General features: G+C 41.2%; 2 protein-coding genes across 5 annotated transcripts in view; one reads left to right on the forward strand and one right to left on the reverse strand.

Moving 5' to 3' along the window:
• The window catches only part of LOC125346174 (cytochrome c oxidase assembly protein COX15 homolog), a 34508-nt gene extending 17030 nt beyond the window's left edge, over window positions 1–17478 (forward strand). For 2 of the 4 annotated variants that reach the window (XM_048338494.1, XM_048338496.1), the window contains exons 2-10: window positions 47–165; window positions 1385–1575; window positions 5050–5172; window positions 5418–5604; window positions 8718–8885; window positions 10227–10308; window positions 12495–12649; window positions 13794–13907; window positions 15612–17478. In XM_048338494.1, coding sequence (XP_048194451.1) covers window positions 47–165; window positions 1385–1575; window positions 5050–5172; window positions 5418–5604; window positions 8718–8885; window positions 10227–10308; window positions 12495–12649; window positions 13794–13907; window positions 15612–15743 — 1271 coding nt within the window. In that variant the 3' untranslated portion in view covers window positions 15744–17478. Of the gene's footprint in view, window positions 1–12; window positions 166–1384; window positions 1576–5049; window positions 5173–5417; window positions 5605–8717; window positions 8886–10226; window positions 10309–12494; window positions 12650–13793; window positions 13908–15611 lie in introns of those variants that run through there. The other 2 variants (XR_007209878.1, XM_048338495.1) reach the window with 2 other exon arrangements.
• LOC125346176 (ribosome biogenesis protein NSA2 homolog) lies at window positions 2051–3065 on the reverse strand. Its single transcript, XM_048338501.1, has one exon. The coding sequence runs from the start codon at window positions 2979–2981 to the stop codon at window positions 2199–2201; it is 783 nt and encodes a 260-aa protein (XP_048194458.1). The 5' UTR covers window positions 2982–3065; the 3' UTR covers window positions 2051–2198.
• Window positions 17479–18886: the final 1408 nt, after the last annotated feature.

An 18886-nucleotide genomic window follows, 5' to 3' on the forward strand; every position in this document is an offset into this window, starting at 1 on the left:
TTCGGAAGCGGAGGCCTCTGGAGCTTGGTGTATGTGTGTCTGCGCTCGCGCGCGGCGCAGGGCGCTCTTGTCAGGATGCAGCGGCTGCTCCTTCCGCCTTTGAAGGCTTTGGTCCGGGATCCGTGTGTCCGGCTCTTGGTTCCAAGGGCGGCCCCGAGAGCACAGGTACCGCACTGCCGAGGCCTCCGACCGCGGAAGACGGGCTGGCGTGAGAAGGCCGTCCATTCATTGCACGGTGTTATTTCCCTGCATCCGGAACCCCCGAGTTCGGATCTAGACGTACTGCTTGCTGTTAGCCGTGGGTTATTCCCCTTCTGTGCCTCAGTTGTCCTTTCCTGTAAAATGGAGATAGCTAGACATACTGCATAGAGCGGCAAGGAGTATTCACCAAGTTAATAAACGTCAGCCCCTCAGCACATCGTGATTTTCACTTGTATATTTTGACATGCGCAAAAGCAGAAGTAGCCAGAAACGACTGTGCAGTCCCATTCTACAGAGAAGGAAACCGGGCTTGATTTGCTTGTCTAAAGTTACTCAGTTAATTAAAAGTGGCAAAATGGTAGCTTTGGTTAAAAAGTTCAATGTTATAGGTTAGGACGCAGGGCTCCCACGGGGACCATCCTGCAGTGGAAAGCATTATTTGTCAGGCTGAGACCCGACTGCTGGCCAGAGCTCATAGATTAGTGAGAAACAGACAGGTGAACCTGAAGGCATGAGATTGTATTCAGAGCTGTGAGCGGGAGGGCAGCTGGACACTCCCTCGAATGAGCGACCTATGAACCCGAGGACTGCACTTAGCTATCAGGAAGTGTTCTCGAGAAAATCACCATTTAAAAGACCCAGGGGAGAAAATAGAACCCCTTGTAGGACTAGTGTGTGTGTGTGTGTGTGTGTGTGTGTGTGTGTGTGTGTGTGGAGGGGAGTATGCAGAGGAAGGACCATTAGGCAGGGTGGGAGTGGGCTGGAGTGATGTCAGGCTCTAGATAGAAAAGTGAGGTGCAAAGTGGACGTAGTGGCCCAGAAAAGAAAAGTGACTGAGCCACAGCTGGTAATCCTTGCTGTTCGGGAGACTCAGATTAGAAGATGGCAGTTGAAAGCCAACCCTGGCAGATAAATCCAAGAGACTCTTGTCTCTAAATAGCCAGTAAAATGTTGGAAGTGGAGTTGTGGCTCTAGTCATAGATTGCCAGCCTTGTAAGGGACAGCACCCTGGCCCTGAGTTGGAGTCCCACTATGGGCGCACAACACATAAACGTCTAAACAGGGTAGTCGCTGTAAAGATGCAACCATATGGGGGGTCCTTCACCCTAGGCAGACTGGGGTTGAGGATGGGTAGCAGCCTTTCTCTGTTTCTCCGGTGGTAATTTTCTGTCTTGATCCTCAGTGTGGTTGCAGCTGTGGCATTAGGCGCCCTCTGAGGCCAAGGCAACACAGCACCATCACTGAAGTGGCCTTACAGCCTGGAAAGGGTACAGTGCCTCTTCCTTCAAAGGCTGCTGAGCGGGCAGTGGGCCGATGGCTCCTTGTGTGCAGTGGAACTGTGGCTGGAGCAGTTATTCTTGGTGGAATAACTAGGTGAGTAATTTGCTCTTAGGAAGTTAGATATTTGGGTTATCAGCAGAATCTCTGGATGACTGAAGGGAAAGAGACTAGAGATCATTTAGGGTAGCTCTCTCATTTTACAGATGGAGAAATTGAGCCTTTAAAGACAGAGTATATCTTATGGCTTGCTCTGTCTTAGAACAGGCTAGTGTTTTATTAGTAAGGGCCTATTAAAAAGTTCAGTTTAAGCCCTCGTTAGTAGCTGTGCATTGTTTCTGTACAGTTTCCCTCCAATCAGTATTCAGTTTTACACCTTTCTCAGTTTGTTTGGGTTAAATCCAAATGAGTTCAATGCATCACAATTGGTCCATACGTATATTTTATTTTATTTTATTTTGCTTTTTCAATCATTCAAATTTATTAACATGTAAACTCTTAACAGTTCCCCCCAAAATACCAATTTGTAAAAAACAGGCCATTTTAATATATTTTTATAATACATTTTTTTATAATTTAGTAACTAGTTTTTTTTTTTTTTTTAATTTCAGCTAAGTAAGGCTGTTTGATAGCACTCAGAAACAACACAGTGATGGTAGTTTTCCTGATTGGTTTGTAGTCTTCAAAAATTGTAAGGAGTTACTTGTATGAGGTGTCTGTCAAACCAGTAAGACCGCATTTATACATCCATCATTTTCAGGATTGTTGGTAACCTGGGCATATTTACCCCAAATAACTTTGCCTCCTTGTGTCACTAGGCCCAGCTCACTCATGTTCACCTCAATGACTGTCCCTTTGGTAATGACACCCAAAGTTGTATAAAGTGGAGATGAGGGATTCTTTTTCACACCAAGTATTGGCAGGCAAAAGGTGGCTTTCAGTTCAGGATGTGTTACGTGGGCCTTCTTGAAACATAAGCCCATTGGTCTGATGAACCTTTCATATTTAGGAGGCTTTCTTGTAAAGCCATCTCCAACAAAGCAGACTTTAGTAACCATCCTCTTCCATGCCTTCTTTTTTCTCTTTCCTGTACAAATAACTTTTAATACTTCTGTTTCTCCCTGGGCACGAACTTTGGGAAGAGGGACTTCCCACTTTCCCGCTTTCTCTTTCCGTTTTTGTTTAATCATGTTGGACAGCACTTTTGCTCTGAACTGCCCTTCTCTGTCCAGCAGATAGGCAGGTACTGCTCCCTGAGGAGTCTTCTCGTCATCCTTTTGTTTGGCGTTTCTCTTTTCATGCATCTTGATGGTCTTTTTCATTTGTATTTTCTCAGCATGGCGCTGTTTGTGGTAGAGCTTAGCCTTCAGGCCAATCATTTTTTTGGCCTTCTTTGACCGTTCATGAGCCTCTCCGCTTTCTTTCTTTCTTTTTTTCTCATGGTAATCCAAACGATATCCATAGCGTTTACGGTGTAATTCAATATATTCGTTTTGTGGCATGGCGGAAGCCGCGGGCCCGCCGGGCGCAGTTCCCGGAGGACAAAGGCGCGCTCAGCGTCGGGGGTCCCGGCACTCGCCAGCCGCCACCCCATACGTATATTTTATGTCTCTTAGTCTATAGACTTGCCTGGCACTGGTGGCTCATGCTAGTAATCCTAGCTACTCAGGAGGCTAAGATCTAAGGATTGCAGTTTGAAGCCAACCCAGGAAGGACAGTCTGTAAGACTCTCATCTCCAATTAACCACCAGAAAACCAGTAGTGGCATTTTGGCTTAAAGTGCTAAAGTGCTAGGCTTGAGCAAAAGAAGTCCAGGGGTCAGCACTCAGGCCCTGAGTTCAAGCTCTAGGACTGGCACAAAAATAAAAGCTCTACAAGACTTCATAGATTTAGCATCTTTACCCTGTCCTTTGCAGGTGTTTGTTATTGTAGACATTTTAAAAATAAAACATTTTTCCTAGGACTGTAGTCCTAGACTACAGTCTAGATTTTGCTAGATTTCATAGAGATTGCATTAGTCTAGATTGCATATATTTGCTGATTGTCCCCTTATAAGTTCTGTAAGTGGGTAGTTGCTTGATCATTGGGTAGGCAAAATACTTCATAGTTGATTAGAGCATTTAAGAACATCTGGTGTCTATTAGAGATTTCAGCAGCCATCCATAACTTTTGCCTAGATCCATTTATTTCATTACTTACAAAACTACAATGCTTTATTAGCTCAACTAATGAGAAACGTTGCCTCTTCAGCAAATTGATGACCCACAACCATATTTTTTATACAAAAAAGAGGATAAAAACTTGATTCTTTGCCTTTATTTTCCAATTTTCAAGACCCCAAAACCATGACAAATAATTTAAATTTTAAATATTTTGAATTTATCAATTTAAGTTTGATATGCTTTATTTTATTATGATGGTGATGGTGATGATTTCCTTAAATTGTCCCATCTTAAGTTTCTTAAATTGGATTTAATGACTCTTTGGCAGGGTTGTTTGTGACTGGCTACTCATCCAGGCTACTCTAGAACTCACTAGCCAGGAAAGCCACCAACCCAGAATTCTCCTGCCACATTCCAAGTCTTATCAGGGCCCTTTGATATCTCCATTACTGACAAAAAATTTTTTCCAGACTCATCTTGTATATTTCTTATCTCTGGCTGAAAGTTAACTGTTGATTTAGAAATCTTGACTTTTTTTCCTTCATTTTTGCAATACTGATCCTTCTCCCAAGTAGCTGCAATTACAGGTGTATACGACCACACCTGGCCCCTGAGTCCTTTTGGTGAAATCTGTTTTCTAGTTTTAGTGAAATGTATATTCTTCCAGTTGTCTCTGTAACTATTTCAAACTACTGTATGTGTTACATAAGATTTTTTATGAGAAAGTGAAACACATTCCAGTTGTATTGTCTTCAATTTCACAGAAGAACCTATATGTGAATCTCTTTTTCCCATATAAAGAATGTTGGTTCCTGCTGGTATGGCTTAGTAGTTTGTGTGCACTTAGTGTATGGAAGACCTAGCATCAGAAAACCAAGAATGTTGGTTATGCATTTAATATGCATTACTTGGTATAAGGGTTGGTTTTGCTTTTGAATGCCAGTGGGGGAAAAAATCAAGGAGGAGCCATAAGCAATCGCACACACCTCTAATTCTAGCATACAGGAGGGATAAGTTTGAGGAGAGCAAGATCCTGTCTCAGAATAAATAAGTAAATAATTAAGTGAGGAGAGTTAGAAAATGAAAGGATTGAGAGAATAGAAGAGTAAAGCAATAAGGGCTAGAAACTGGGAGTGTAGCTCAGTGGTAGAGCATTGGCTTAGCATGTACAAAGCCCTGAGTTTGATCCCAGCACCAATACTGCAAAAACAAACAAGAAAAGGAAGGAAGGAAGAGAAATTTGTACCTGATAGCAGCTGTTTCTTACAAAATTCCATGCACTAAGAGAGAAATTTGCCAAAAAAAAAAAAAAACCCACGAAATAATGTCTTTAGTGGGGTTAAATTCCTATCTACTTGTTGCTACAAACTATTCATAAATCCAAAATCATATTATTTCCTCCCTTAAGACTGACAGAGTCTGGCCTCTCAATGGTAGACTGGCATTTAATAAAGGAAATGAAGCCACCTACAAGCCAAGAAGAATGGGAAGCAGAATTCCAAAAATACCAACAATTTCCAGAATTTAAAATGTAAGTATTAGGGGGAGAAATCAGGTAAACATCTCATTAGCCCGATTCATTCTTTTGCTTACTTAAACCCCTTTATTTGGTTCAGTTACATTTAGTGAGTTGCCTAGTCTATTTGCATCCTGAGTTTGCAGATAGAGAGCAGGCCTACCAAGCTCACAGCTAAGAATGTTTCTGCATTCCATAGGGAAATAACAATTGGTGGATATTTTTTCTTTTTTCACTTTTGACTTCCCATTTCCACCCAGCTTGAATCATGATATGACACTGGCAGAATTCAAATTCATCTGGTACATGGAGTACTCACACCGAATGTGGGGTCGAGTTGTAGGCCTTGCATACATCCTGCCTGCTGCCTACTTTTGGAGAAAGGGCTGGCTCAGCCATGGCATGAAAGGACGTGTTCTTGCCCTCTGTAGCCTCGTGTGCTTCCAGGTAAGATCTACTCCAAGTTAGGAAACCACAGGTGCTCTAGGAGCAACCTAGTTGGCATTATTTTTGAGGAAGTCATCTGTGAGACACTCTGACAATGAGTAAGTGAATGCATTTTAGTGTTATAGACTTGGCTTCAAGCCCTAGCTCTACCACCTAGTAGGACCACAGGTATCTGATTTCTGTAAATTATGAATTCCTTACTTGTAAATAGGGGTAATAATAGTGCCCTATCACTTAACGATTGTGTGGATATTCAATGGGATAATGCATGTAAACCACTGAGTGCCTAGAATGAGTAAGAACTGAATAAATACATTCTCATGTGCTGCAAGTAGAGTTTATTTCCCCTTATAATTCTCTTCCTGGTTCTCCTCCTTTTTTCTAACTTTCCTGCTGTATACAAGGCTACTTGAATGGCTACAGAGGCAAATAGGAAAACTCCAAAAGAAAGAAGAATTTTGTGAAATGAAAGATCTTAGAATATAGATGGAACTGATAGTATAAATAGCACTTAAAATCAAGTAAGCTGAACTTTTAAGAAAAAGAGCTTTGAAAGACTCCCACATTAAAAGCAGAGGTAAACTGCTCTGTATATCACCTTTATCATAACAATTAACATTTAAAAGAAATGGAGATAAAGAGCCAAGAAAAGGACTTATGAAAGAAGATACCTAGAAGTATATGGGTCAAACAATAAAGATCCTCAGGGGAATGTATCAGAGCCCCCAAAATGAACTCAATTTGATCTCAAGGAAGCTAGTTAACAGAGAACTGGTAAGACGAACCAGTTAGGAGGAATTAAAGAGACAATAGAAAGAGTAAAACATTAAACACTAATAAAAGCCTAGTAGTAACTAGGAGGCATTAATTACATGGAAGAAAATGAAAGTTAATATTATAGAATTAATAAACATTAATATTTGTCCAGGGAGTTTTGAGGAGATTTAAGATGTCAGATAGCATTATGTGAGGAAGAAAATAACAGTGATTCACAGTGTCAACACATTTGCCTTCCAATGTCTCATGCAGATGAAACTAAGGTAATTAGAACAGCCAAAGTAATCTTGAAAGGGTGAGGAAATGTCCAGACAGATTTTCTGAGAAGCATATATTTAGAAGTGGGAAAATGTTATCTCTTTGACCTGGTTCTGTCAGAAGGTGGAAGTAAAAAAAAAAAAAAAATAGGCTGGGGATATGGCCTAGTGGCAAGAGAGCTTGCCTCGTGTACATGAGGCCCTGGGTTCAATTCCCCAGCACCACATATACAGAAAATGGCCAGAAGTGGCGCTGTGACTCAAGTGGCAGAGTGCTAGCCTTGAGCAAAAGGAAGCCAGGGACAGTGCTCAGGCCCTGAGTTCAAGGCCCAGGACTGGTCAAAAAACAAAAAACAACAACAACTCTATCTTGGGCTGGGAATGTGGCTTAGCGGTAGAGTGCTTGCCTAGAATTCATGAAACCCTGGGTTCGATTCCTCAGCACCACATACACAGAAAAAGCCAAAGTGGTGCTGTGGCTCTGGTAGAATGCTAGCCTTGAGCAAAAGGAAGCCAAGTACAGTGCTTGGGCTCTGAGTTCAAGCCCCAGGACTGGCAAAAAAAAAAAAAAATCTGCCTTATCTGATATGATTTGGACTGATACTGTTTGGTTAATTGAAAAAGCCAATTAAAACAGATTCATAAAGTATGATACCGTACACTTCTAAACCTAAATATATGCTTTCATTATTGACTTTTCCCTCTTTTAATTATTCTTTGCATATAAGTTTGGAATTTAACTTTATGTCTGTTGAATTCACATCAACTATGATTTCCAGTTAAATTTTCCTTAAAGAAGAGCAAGAACTTAGACATTTACAAAACAATCTGTATGTAGAGCCTTTCAGATTTGTGTGACTTCCCCCAAACCTTTGTGATTATCTTATCTCATCTAACTTGACAAGAATCTTTGTTTTGTTTTTTGTCAGTACTGGGGTTGAACTTTTAAGGCCTCATACTGAAGTGCCAGACTTTGAAGTCAGGCCCCACTTTACCACGAACCCCACTTTACCACACGAACCTGAGATAAGCAGGCCCTGTGAGCAAACCCAGGACAAGCCCATTAGGGCCCAGTAGGTCTAGAACTCTAACCGCTGGGAATGCTTAACTCTGACTGACCCCAGAATGCCTCGAGCCCTGAGCCAATCAGATTTGTACCTGTGTCCTAATCTTGCTTGCTTGAACACCTGATTGTTGTAACTTTGTTTTTTGCCTTTATAAGCCCTGTGTAATCACAGCTCGGGGCTCCCTCCTAACCTCCGCTGTGTTGGTGGGTAGGACAAGGCCCGAGTTGCAGCTCGCTTGAATAAAGCCTTGCCTTGCTTTTGCATTTCGGAACGTCTGAGTCTCGGTGGCCTTCTTGGTGGTTGTCTTGTGACTTTGCACAACAATACTAACTAGGCAGATGCCCTACCAATTGAACCACTCTGTTAACCACTTTTGAGATAGGGCCTACTTTTTTGTCCAGACTGGCTAGGACTGTGATCTTCCTGTTTGTGCTTCCCTTTCTTGCTGGGATGACAGAGGCATGCCAATATACTCAGCCACTGCGCATCCACTGTAACTTGGGATGACAGACACACAGCACCACACCCAGCCATTAGTTGAGATGGAGTCTCCAACTTTTTATACCCAGGCTGGCCTCAAGTTGCAATCCCATCTCCACCTCCCAAGTAGCCAGGATTACAGGCTTGAGCCACCACACTCAGCAGCAGTGATTGTTTTTAAGCAGTTGTCTTTAGTTAGCTTTTCTAAAGCATGCAACCTGTTTTTTATAGAATCGACTCTTTTTATTATGTTTCACTGGCTTATATAATACTAAATTATATCAAGTATTTGTAAGGTTTTTCATGTGAGTAAACTTCTTTGTACTTTTATATGTTTGGACTATACTTCAGTAAAACATGAATGTAAATAGTTGTATTGTGCTAATGGTGCTGGTGAAGAACTGTGGAGAGATTCTGAGCCTTGGGACCCTGGGTATGTGGGGAAGGTCGTAGAGTATACTGCTGATCAGTGACATACTCCCTCTGTGAAACTAGTCTTGGCTTTGTGTGCCCCTTCTCTTTGGAATTCTAGGGTCTGTTAGGGTGGTACATGGTGAAAAGTGGATTGGAAGAAAAGCCAGATTCTTATGACATCCCTCGGGTCAGTCAGTACCGCCTTGCTGCCCATCTGGGATCGGCCCTGGTTCTTTATTGTGCTAGCTTGTGGACCTCGCTGTCACTGCTACTTCCTCAGCACAAGGTAAAAGTCAGTCTGGATTGTTAGCACATTTGCACACATGCTGACAGGGGGATGGAAGTTCTGGTTCTCAGAAGGTAGGTGAGGCAAGGAAGACCAGAACAAGGGCAAAATCTGAAATTATGGTGTTATATATGGGTCATGCTGTGTTGTACATTGAGAGGGGACTTACCATTCAAGTCTCACACTATAATAAACCTGATTTTCCTTTAGGAAACTATGACTTTTATGCTTTAATAGCAAGAGAGAACTTTTTCTGAAGCCCTCGTTTATAATAGAGGTGTCAAGATACCACACCACTATGGATCACTAGTGAGCTAGCTATATATAGTTCAGTGTTCTAGCACTTGTTTAGCTTGTATAGGCCCTGAGTTTAATTCTAAGCACTGCAAAAACAACTCACTGCAAAAACACTCATAATTTAAGCCAGGCATAGTGTCACATGCTTTAATCCAATCACTGAGGATGTAGAGGTAGGAGGATCACAAGTTCAAGGCCTTGTCTCAAAAACTTAAATACTGGTAATTAGGTATTAAATCATGGAGATGAATTTTTAAGTACTGGGCTTTAAACTCAGAACCTTATATGGACTAGCTAAGTGCTCTACTACAAAGTCATGACTCCATCGTTGTTTTTTACTGGTTATTTTTGAGATAGGATCTTGCTTCCTGTCCAGCCTGGCCTAAGATCCTTCCACTCTCTGCTTCCCATGTAACATTGGCAAATCCAGCTGTAGGTTAAGAAGGGATCTCAAGAATTTTTCTGCCTGGGCTTGCCTCAAACCTTGATTTCTCCATTCTTAGACTCCATAGTAGCTAAGATTATAGGCATGAGCCTCTGGCACTGAGCTGACATAGCATTCTAAAATGGTATCAATCAATAGGTATTTGGTATAACAGGTGTGACTTTTCTAGTAAGGACTGGAGATGTTAACTTGGCAATCATATTATGGGAAAGCCAGATGGATGAAACATTGTCATAATAGACATGCCACATATTAGTAACCCTTGTTCCTACACCTTTCAGTTATCAAAAAATGCATACATGTTTGAGTACCTTCATATTAAGCCTTAGATGACTATGAGTTACCAAAATAAATAGCAGTTTGTGCCCTCACAAAACTCATAGGTTAGCAGGAAAGACATATAGGGAAAAAAAGTAAAATGAAACATGAAGTGCATTAACACGGTATCTGCTGAGTGTACTTAGCTTTGTCTGGAGGCCAGAAAAGATCTAGTCTTAAAGTATCACTTGGGTTTTTCTTTGGTGATCTTGCTGCCTCTTAGTTCTAGCAATATAGCTTACTTGAGTGTTTTGGGTTTTTGTTGTTGTTTTCTAATTTAGTTGCCTGAAACCCGCCAACTCCTATGGTTGAGACGATTTGCTGGTGGAACAGCAGGTCTGGTGTTTCTTACAGCTCTCTCAGGTAGGACTCCTCTTATAAGAGATGGCCTGCTCTCCTTTTCTTGTCACATGCTTTGTCCTTCCTTCTTCATCTTTCTATTTCCCTCTATACCTGTGAGCTGCAAGTTGTGGCAAGTTTGTAGTTGCCAAGCTATGGAACCTCTGAGTGATCTGATATACAAAATGGATATGATGACTATAGTATGAGTAACATGTATGACGTGCTCAGGCCAGTACCTGGCATTTAGCAAAGGCTATATAAGTGCTCACGGTTAGTATTACAGAAACATTATGACATTACACCAAGATGTGTCACACAGAAAAGGTCTGCTCACAAAGGTGGGCAGAGGTGGAGGAAGGGCTCATTGCAGCAGAGAGACCAGTACAGGTTCCTCCATTGTCTAGAACTTACTTACACCTGTACAAGTGCAGTTCCCCTATATGATTAAAACTTAAGATTCAAGCTGGGAACGTGGCTTAGTGGTAGAGTGCTTGGCTAGCATGCATGAAGCCCTGGGTTCGATTCCTCAGTACCACATAAACAGAAAAAGCCAGAAGTGGTACTGTGGCTCAAGTGGTAGAGTGCTGGCCTTAAGCAAAAGAACCTCAGAGACAGTGCCCAGGCCCTGGGTTCAAGCCACAGGACTGACAAAAAAGAAAGAAAGAAAGAAAGAAAGAAAGAAAGAAAGAAAGAAAGAAAGAAAGAAAGAAAGAAAGAAAGAAAGAAAGAAAAGAAAGAAAGGAAGGAAGGAAGGAAGGAAGGAAGGAAGGAAGGAAGGAAGGAAGGAAGGAAGGAAGGAAGGAAGAAAGAAAGAAAGACAGGAAGAGAGAGAGAGGGAGGGAGGAAGGAAGGAAGGAAAAAGAAAAGAGAAAGAAAGAGAGAGAAAGAAAGAAAATAAGGAAAGACAGAAAGAAAAAGATTGCCAGTCAGGATACCAAAAGGTACCTGCAAACCCTATTTATTAAAAAAAAAAACAACGCTTACGATTCATTTAATTAATAGTAAATAAAAATTGGAATTTTGTTCTTACATCACACCTCATTTTGAGTGCTCAGCAGGCACGTGTGGCTCTTGACACCCATACTGGATGGAACAAGATAAAGAATACTTCTATTATCATTGAAACTTCTTTTGGAAAATTCTGCTCAAGAATGAAAATAATATTGATTCATACCAACAAGACACCTTTCTTCCCCCCTCCTTTTCTTTTTATTACTAAAAGAGCATGAATTTTGTCATTATAGGAGCTACTCAACAAAATGAGGAATGTGATCCAAATTTCTCTGAATCCTTTTTGACCATAAATAATGGATGAGTCATCCATTAGTTGACTGCCTTCTCTACTCTATGTGTTTATCCAGAATTTTGTTTCTAAAATTTTCTTTTCTCCTAATTTCTTTGCTTATTCAACCAATATTTATTGAGCACTTAGGGAAGAGAGATAATGCGTGCGCACACATACACACACACAAATGCAAATGTGTCAGGTGATATTTAGTGCTATGAAAAAAAATAAAGCAAGGTCAGGGACTAGTCAGAGGTAGGGTAGGCAAGTGCTATTTTCTGTTTTTTGCTGGCACTGGGATTTGAACTTGGAGCCTTGTACTTGTTTGCTTGTGTAGCTGGTGCTATACCCATAAGCCCCTTCTCTAAGTCCACCTTTTTGCTGGTTATTTTGGATGTGGAGTTTCTGCCTCACCTTGAATCAAGGTCCTCTGGATCTCAACCTCCTGGGTAGCTAATATTACTGTTATGAGCCACCACTGCCTACCTGTACCTGCCATTTTATATAAAATCACCAGGGAGATGTCTTTGGTAAAGTGACATGTGAGTAGACACCTGAAGAAGTAGGGAGTAAATCTTGCAGATGCGTAGAATTTCCAAAATAAATGAGCATGAGTCTGTGAAGGGTGGAGAAGACATCATAATCATTTTCTTTTCTCCCTTCTACACTAATATGCCTCTCCCTCCAGAGCCTCTAGTCTACCTCTCTAAGCAAAAATATTGGGGTGGGAGCAGGTGAAGGAGTCAGAGATGTTTAAGTTCCTAACGTGATGGTGATATATATTCCACATTTGAGAATCCTTACTACACATTTTTTTATTATTCTCTACCTGGTCTCTTTGTCTAACTCTGGAATAATAGCTTTTTCTGTGTTCAAAACTAATATTTGGCCCTTCCTGTCTTCCATTTATCTTGACATACAGGGGCTTTTGTGGCAGGGCTAGATGCTGGACTTGTTTACAACTCCTTCCCCAAAATGGGAGAATCTTGGATTCCAGAAGATCTCTTTACCTTCTCCCCCATCCTGAGGAATGTTTTTGAGAATCCCACCATGGTTCAGTTTGATCACCGGGTTCTGGTAAGTTTGGCTGGTTGTCCTGCTGCTGGGCATGAAGGGCCTTACCCAAGTGTGGAGGGTCAGTGAAAGACAGCAGAGCAGCAACTGTGTTTCCTGTTCTACCTTGGAAGAAATTCTAGGGCCACTTTTCTGATCTGGTAATGTCTTTGTCCTTATTCCTCACACCTGGCTTTCAGGATAATGCCAGCTTCTGAAAGTTTAAATATGCCTTTTACCAGATGGCCAGAAATAACTTCCTTCTAGATTATCCTCTATCTAGATTGTCTTCTAAACAGAAAGGGGATTGAGTAGAGAAGAGTGCAGAGGCCTGGCTGCCAATCAGATAATTATCAAAGAGCTCCAAGGAGCAGGGACTTCATCAATACTTCTCAGTTTAGGTTGATAGGTATTGAGGGGCTGTGGTCCATGTTAAGATTGGCTGGATAGCCTGGGCATGATGAACTGGTGTAGCACAGAAGCCTGGAAAAGCAGTGGTGCTATGTAGTGAGGCAGAGCAGAGTGAGAGGGGCAAGGCTGCATGTTGGGGGATGGATTTGAGATGACAGTCAATCTGAGAGGTTTTAAAGGAACAGAAAACTAAGATTGGCTGTTAAGAATAAAGGTAAAGAAATATCAAAGGGGATCCTAACATTTCTCCTGTCATTCTTAAAACACTCCTAACAGAAATGAGATCACCAGCATGCGTTTTGAGCTAGAGACTAAAAGATGATATTAGAGCAAGACATGTTGAGATGAGGTGATGACGGTACATCCAGAGAGGTCCAGAGGGGGCTGGGACAAGGACACATTACCTTGTGTTGTTATAAAATTAGGGATGAGGGTGCAAATGATTTACAAAATAAGGACCATACCTGGGATAGCCACATTTGAAGGTAGATGAGATTACTGACAGTGTGTGTGGAGAACACACAAAAACTTAGGTGGAGCCCTAGATAACTCTACCATTTTAAGCAGAAGAGGACTGTGGATTCAACTGAGAAGTAATTGGGGTGGGACTACAGGGTGGTTATCTGTGACTAGCACAGCAAGTACTTAGAGTTGCTCAGTGGTTCTGGAGGAGAGATGGTAGATGGAACCAGTAGCTAGGTTCTTGACATATAAAGTGAGAAAAACATAGCACATATAAGTCTTTTTTTCCCTCCAGGGAATCACTTCAGTCACTGCCATTACAGTGCTCTACTTCCTCTCCCGAAGAATCCCCCTTCCTCGAAGGACCAAGATGGCAGCGATAACCCTGCTGGCTTTGGCATATACACAGGTATAAGCCCTTTTCTTTGGCCTGAGGATAACCCAAAATAAAGTTGGTTTTTAAAAAGATTAATAATGAGAATATCAATATAGTATTCTCACAAGGAATGATGAATGGCCAATAAACATGAATAGCTTTTTAGCATCACTCATGATGCTTCATGATCGGAGAAGTGAATTAAAAGCACCATTTTGAGCCTGTCAATTTTGGAAGAAATAAAGGAGGAAAAAATGATGGAAGATAAACAGGCATTGGGATGGATACAGGAAAATGGATGCCTTCAAATATTGATACCTCATGCTCTTGGTAAGAGCATGAATTTGTATCACTTTTCTCAGGGTAATGTGGCAGTATCATTCATAATAATAACCAGGTAATCCTTTGACCCAGAAAACTGGCTTATTAATATCTGCCTTAAAAATATGCTAATAGACAAAAAGCTTTGTGTAACGAAACTCATTATAGGATTGTGATGGTGAAAATCTGGAAACAATCGAAATACTTAACAACTTTAAACAGCAGTTTAAAATAGTAAGACTTTAAGGAACAGGTGTGTGTGTGTGTGTTTACACATGCCAGACCTGGGGCTTGAACTCAGGTCCTGGGCACTGTCTCTGAGCTTTATTGCTCAAGGCTCATACTCTACCACTTGAGCCATGGCTGTATTCCAGCTTTTTGCTGGTTAATTGGAGATAAGACTCTCATTAGACTCCTGGGCCCTGGTGACTCATGCCTGTAATCCTAGCCAATCAGAAGGCTAAGATCCAAGGATTATGATTCGAAGCCAACCAGGTAAGAAAGTCTGTGAGACTCATCTCTAATTAATCACTGGAAAACTGGAAGTGGAAGCTGTGGCTCAAAATGGTAGAGCACCAGCCTTAAGCAAAAAAAGCTCAGAGATAGCACCCAGGTCCTGGGTTCAAGCTCCATGACCAACAACAACAACAAAAATCTCATGGACTTGCCTGCATGGGCTAGCTTCCAAGCCAGTCCTTAGATCTCATCCTCCTGAATAACTAAGATTATAGGTGTGAGCCACTGGTGTCCAGCCAAAGAATAATGTATTTTATTTTTTGTTGTTGTTGGTCACGGGGCTGGAACTCAGGGCCTGGACACATCTCTGAGCTTTTTCGCACAAGGCTACCACTCTACCTTGCTGGGCCACAGGGCCACTTGCAGTTTTCTGGTGGTTAATTGGGTATAAAAGTCTTGCTGGCTTTGGCATATACAAAGGTATAAGCCCTTTTCTTTGGCCTGAGGATAGCCCAAAATAAAGTTGGTATTATAATAGGTTAAAAGATTAATAATGAGACTATCAATACAATATTCTGCCTGGCTGGCTCTGAACCTTGATCCTCAGATCTCAGCCTCCAGAGTGGCTAGGATTATAGGTGTGAGCCACTGGCACCCAGCAACAGTGTATTTTTAATAGAATAAAATTTGTGTCATCTCTGTAAACATATTCAAAATTGCAAGTGTGTAGAAACTGGTAACAGTAAAAATCTTTGGGAAACTGGAATGGGGGAGAGGATAATTAAGGGACATTTTAGGTTTATACATTCTGCTCAGATTTCATTCATTCTAAGTATACTTAATGTGTGTATGTGCGTGCACACACGCTGGTGGAGGTTTATCTGGCTATTTATGTGCACTCATTTTCAGTGTGAATTTGTGATGACTACTTTTTCTCTTGCTTACTTTCCTTGGTAACAGGCAGCCTTGGGAATTAGCACTCTGCTGATGTATGTTCCAACTCCTTTGGCCGCCACTCACCAGTCAGGCTCCCTGGCTTTGCTTAGTGGTGCCCTTTGGCTCATGAACGAACTCAGAAGAGTCCCAAAATAATTCTCAGAAGATCAGCTTCCCAAGACTGAAACTGTGCTTCGAGAACACATCAGAGAGCTCAAGGACTTGGCGTTTTCTACAATGACCTTGGCATGCCAAGTGGTTTCCAAATTGGCCAACTTACTTAAAACTCTTTGCCTGTTTTGAGATGGTCACTGAATCAAGAGTGTTATTAAGTATGGTTACACTGAAGGTTCCTTTCTAAATCTGTTAATTTTTTATGTTGACAATCAGGTTTCATGTATAAAAAGCAATGTCTAATATTTGCTGCTGCTTAATAGGCTATGTTTTGGTGCTTTTAATATTAGTAAGATCTTAGTTATATGTATGACTTCTGTATCCTTGTGCTCCCAAGTACTGACCACTGGCATTAACTGTGGAGAGTGACAGACTGGAGAGCAGTTGCCCCAGCTCAGGAGCCAAACCAGCCAGTAAGCCGACTGAGTGCTGGCCTTGTGCTAACTTCCAGCATCCTTAGACTGTCTAGATTTTTTAAAAAAGTGAAATCTAGACTTATTAACTGTTGGAAAGTCAAGCTTTTTTATGTCAGGCCCACTTAATGTGTAGTAGCCATCTATGACCTGAGGCTTCCCATTAGCAATTTTTGAACTAGATGGTATCATTTCCTTTTCTACTACAATATGCTGAATGTTTTAGTGTGACCTCTCTTATACCATTCTCAGATGTTCTTAGCAAAACCAAGGTAGCCAGTTGTCATTTATTTTCCAGAAATTCCAGACCCTGGTAAGTAGGCTGAAGCTTAGGCGCAGGTCCCAACTTTTCTCATACTAAGATCTTTTTAAAAACCACATTGCCTAGTCTGGCACTAGTAACTCACATCTGTAATCCTAGCTGCTCAGGAGACCGAGCTTTGAGGATCACACTTCAGTCTGAAACCATCTTTGGCAGACAAATCTCCAACTAATCAGCCAAATGCTGAGGTGTAACTCAAGTGATAGAATGCCAGCCTTGAAAGAAAAAGCCAAGGGAGATTTCAAGGCCTGTGTTAAAGTCCCATTACCAGTACAGGACAAAAAAATCTCAAAGCCCCACACCAATGAATCCCAACCTCTGGGAGCAGGGGTTTGGCCAGATTTTATGTTCCTCACATGCCTCATGTACATACAGTTTCTTACCAAACTGTCAAACTTCCACCCACCCTCCCTATCTTGTTTAAGATGCTATGTTGATTTGTTTGTATGACTGTAGGTTATTATCCCCTCTAGATAGATTGTAGTCATCTGACAGGTTCCTATACCATCACCTTCAGACTCTCATACCCAGTTGATCCTTAGCTAATAACAGACAGCAGAGGGCAGTATGATCTAACTCCAAACAGTTCACTCAGAAAATGGCAACTCTTGGGTAAGTTCATGTTTCAGATGTTTTACTTCATTTTTATTTATTACAGTTGATTAATAAGTTTGATCAAACAGACCTCATATTTAGCTATTTAACTGTATTATGTTTCCCATGAGCTCCTGATGAGTAGCAACTGTCTTAATTATTTTTGTATTTGCCTTTTCTCAGTGTTACCAGTAACATACTAAATATTGAATGGAGTGCATGAGCTAATGGAAAATGGAAGATTATTGAATAATGTCCCAAAGGCCTCTTTAAAAAAAAAGTCATTACAGTTCTAAAGATTAAATGAATTTCCCTCAATTTTTTCAGAGTTATCACAATTCTGGGAAGTTTTTAAAGTTGAAGGAAATTAAAACAATCATTTTCATCAGTCAGCCTAGAAATTTTTTGTCTTGACCCCACACTGACATATGCTGTCTACTGCCAGGGATAAAGATTGAAAACAGCCTGAAGTGGTGGTAGTTGCCAACACTAACTGTCATGACTTTCGGCTAATGAGTTCACTTGCAGCTCTGGTCCTGCAGTGAATGGTGGGTTGTCTGTGGCCATGTCCCTGCATCACCTCTCTACCATACATTGCACGTTTTCCTCAATATTTGACTCGGTGTTTACTGGTGAGAATTTTAAATATTCTCCAAAATTGTTCTTATTTAAGGTGAAGCAGCAGAAAAAGTCTTCATACCCCTCCCCAAAGCGATGCAATGTAGCTAGCCTTTGGCTTTCTAGGTGTGAGTGTCTATAGTTGTGGATCATAACAAAAAGTTGTGTTTTAGCATACTTTGCAGGGTGATTAAGGTAGAAACATAATATATACCTCAGAGCTTCTGCTAAATGGGAACTATAAAATGAGAATTTCAAATACAGAATGTTTGTCTGGGATCTATGGTAGCAAAGAAAGACCACCAGTGGGACCAAACTCTGGTGGGTGGGTGGTCCATAGGGGCAGTTGCTTGGGAAAGTACCAGGACTATCTTAGGTTATGCAAGTTTGGATTTAGAATGTTCCCAGAAGGTCCATGTATTAAAAGCTTGGTCCCAAGAATGACACTACTGGTAGGTACTAGGACCTTTGAAGGGTATATTTTTGTAGGAGATCTATAGGTTATTGGAGTCTATCCCTAAGGGAAATTGTAGGATTCTAGCTCCTTCCTCTCTTACTTCCTGGCCATGAAGCAATTTGAATCTATCACACATTCCCACCACAATAAAGCAAAAGGGAGCACTTAGTTATGGACTGGAACCCACTGAAGTGAGTGAAAATAAACCTCTGCTCATAATTGTCTCAAGTACTTCATTAAAGTAATGGAAAGCTGACTGATGCAAGTGGAGAGGAGTGGTAAGAGGGTGAGGAAGGCAGCTGCCCTACTTTTGACAGGTAGCTCAGGTGCAGACTTGTCACCAGACTTGCCTGACATCATGCATGCATGGCTATAAACATCCTACAATTTAAAAGATTTTTCAACTTTGGTCTTTATAAAAACGGTGAAGAAATTTTATTACATAAAAAAAAATGAAAACCATGGGGCGGGGAATGTGGCTTAGTGGTAGAATGCTTGCCTAGCATGCATAAAGCCCTGGGCTCAATTCCTCAGCACCACATAAACAGAAAAGGCCAGAAGTGGTGCTGTGGCTCAAGTGGTAGAGTGCTAGCCTTGAGCAAAAGAAGCTTGAGTTCAAGCCCCAGGACTGCCCAAAAAGAAAAAGAAAAACATACTATCAGATTTCCAAAAAACAAAACAAAAAGTGAGCTGATATATTATTTCTTCTCTCTCCCTCTAA

Source organism: Perognathus longimembris, chromosome 2 (assembly GCF_023159225.1).
Source record: "Perognathus longimembris pacificus isolate PPM17 chromosome 2, ASM2315922v1, whole genome shotgun sequence".
Taxonomy (NCBI): Eukaryota; Metazoa; Chordata; class Mammalia; order Rodentia; family Heteromyidae; genus Perognathus; species Perognathus longimembris.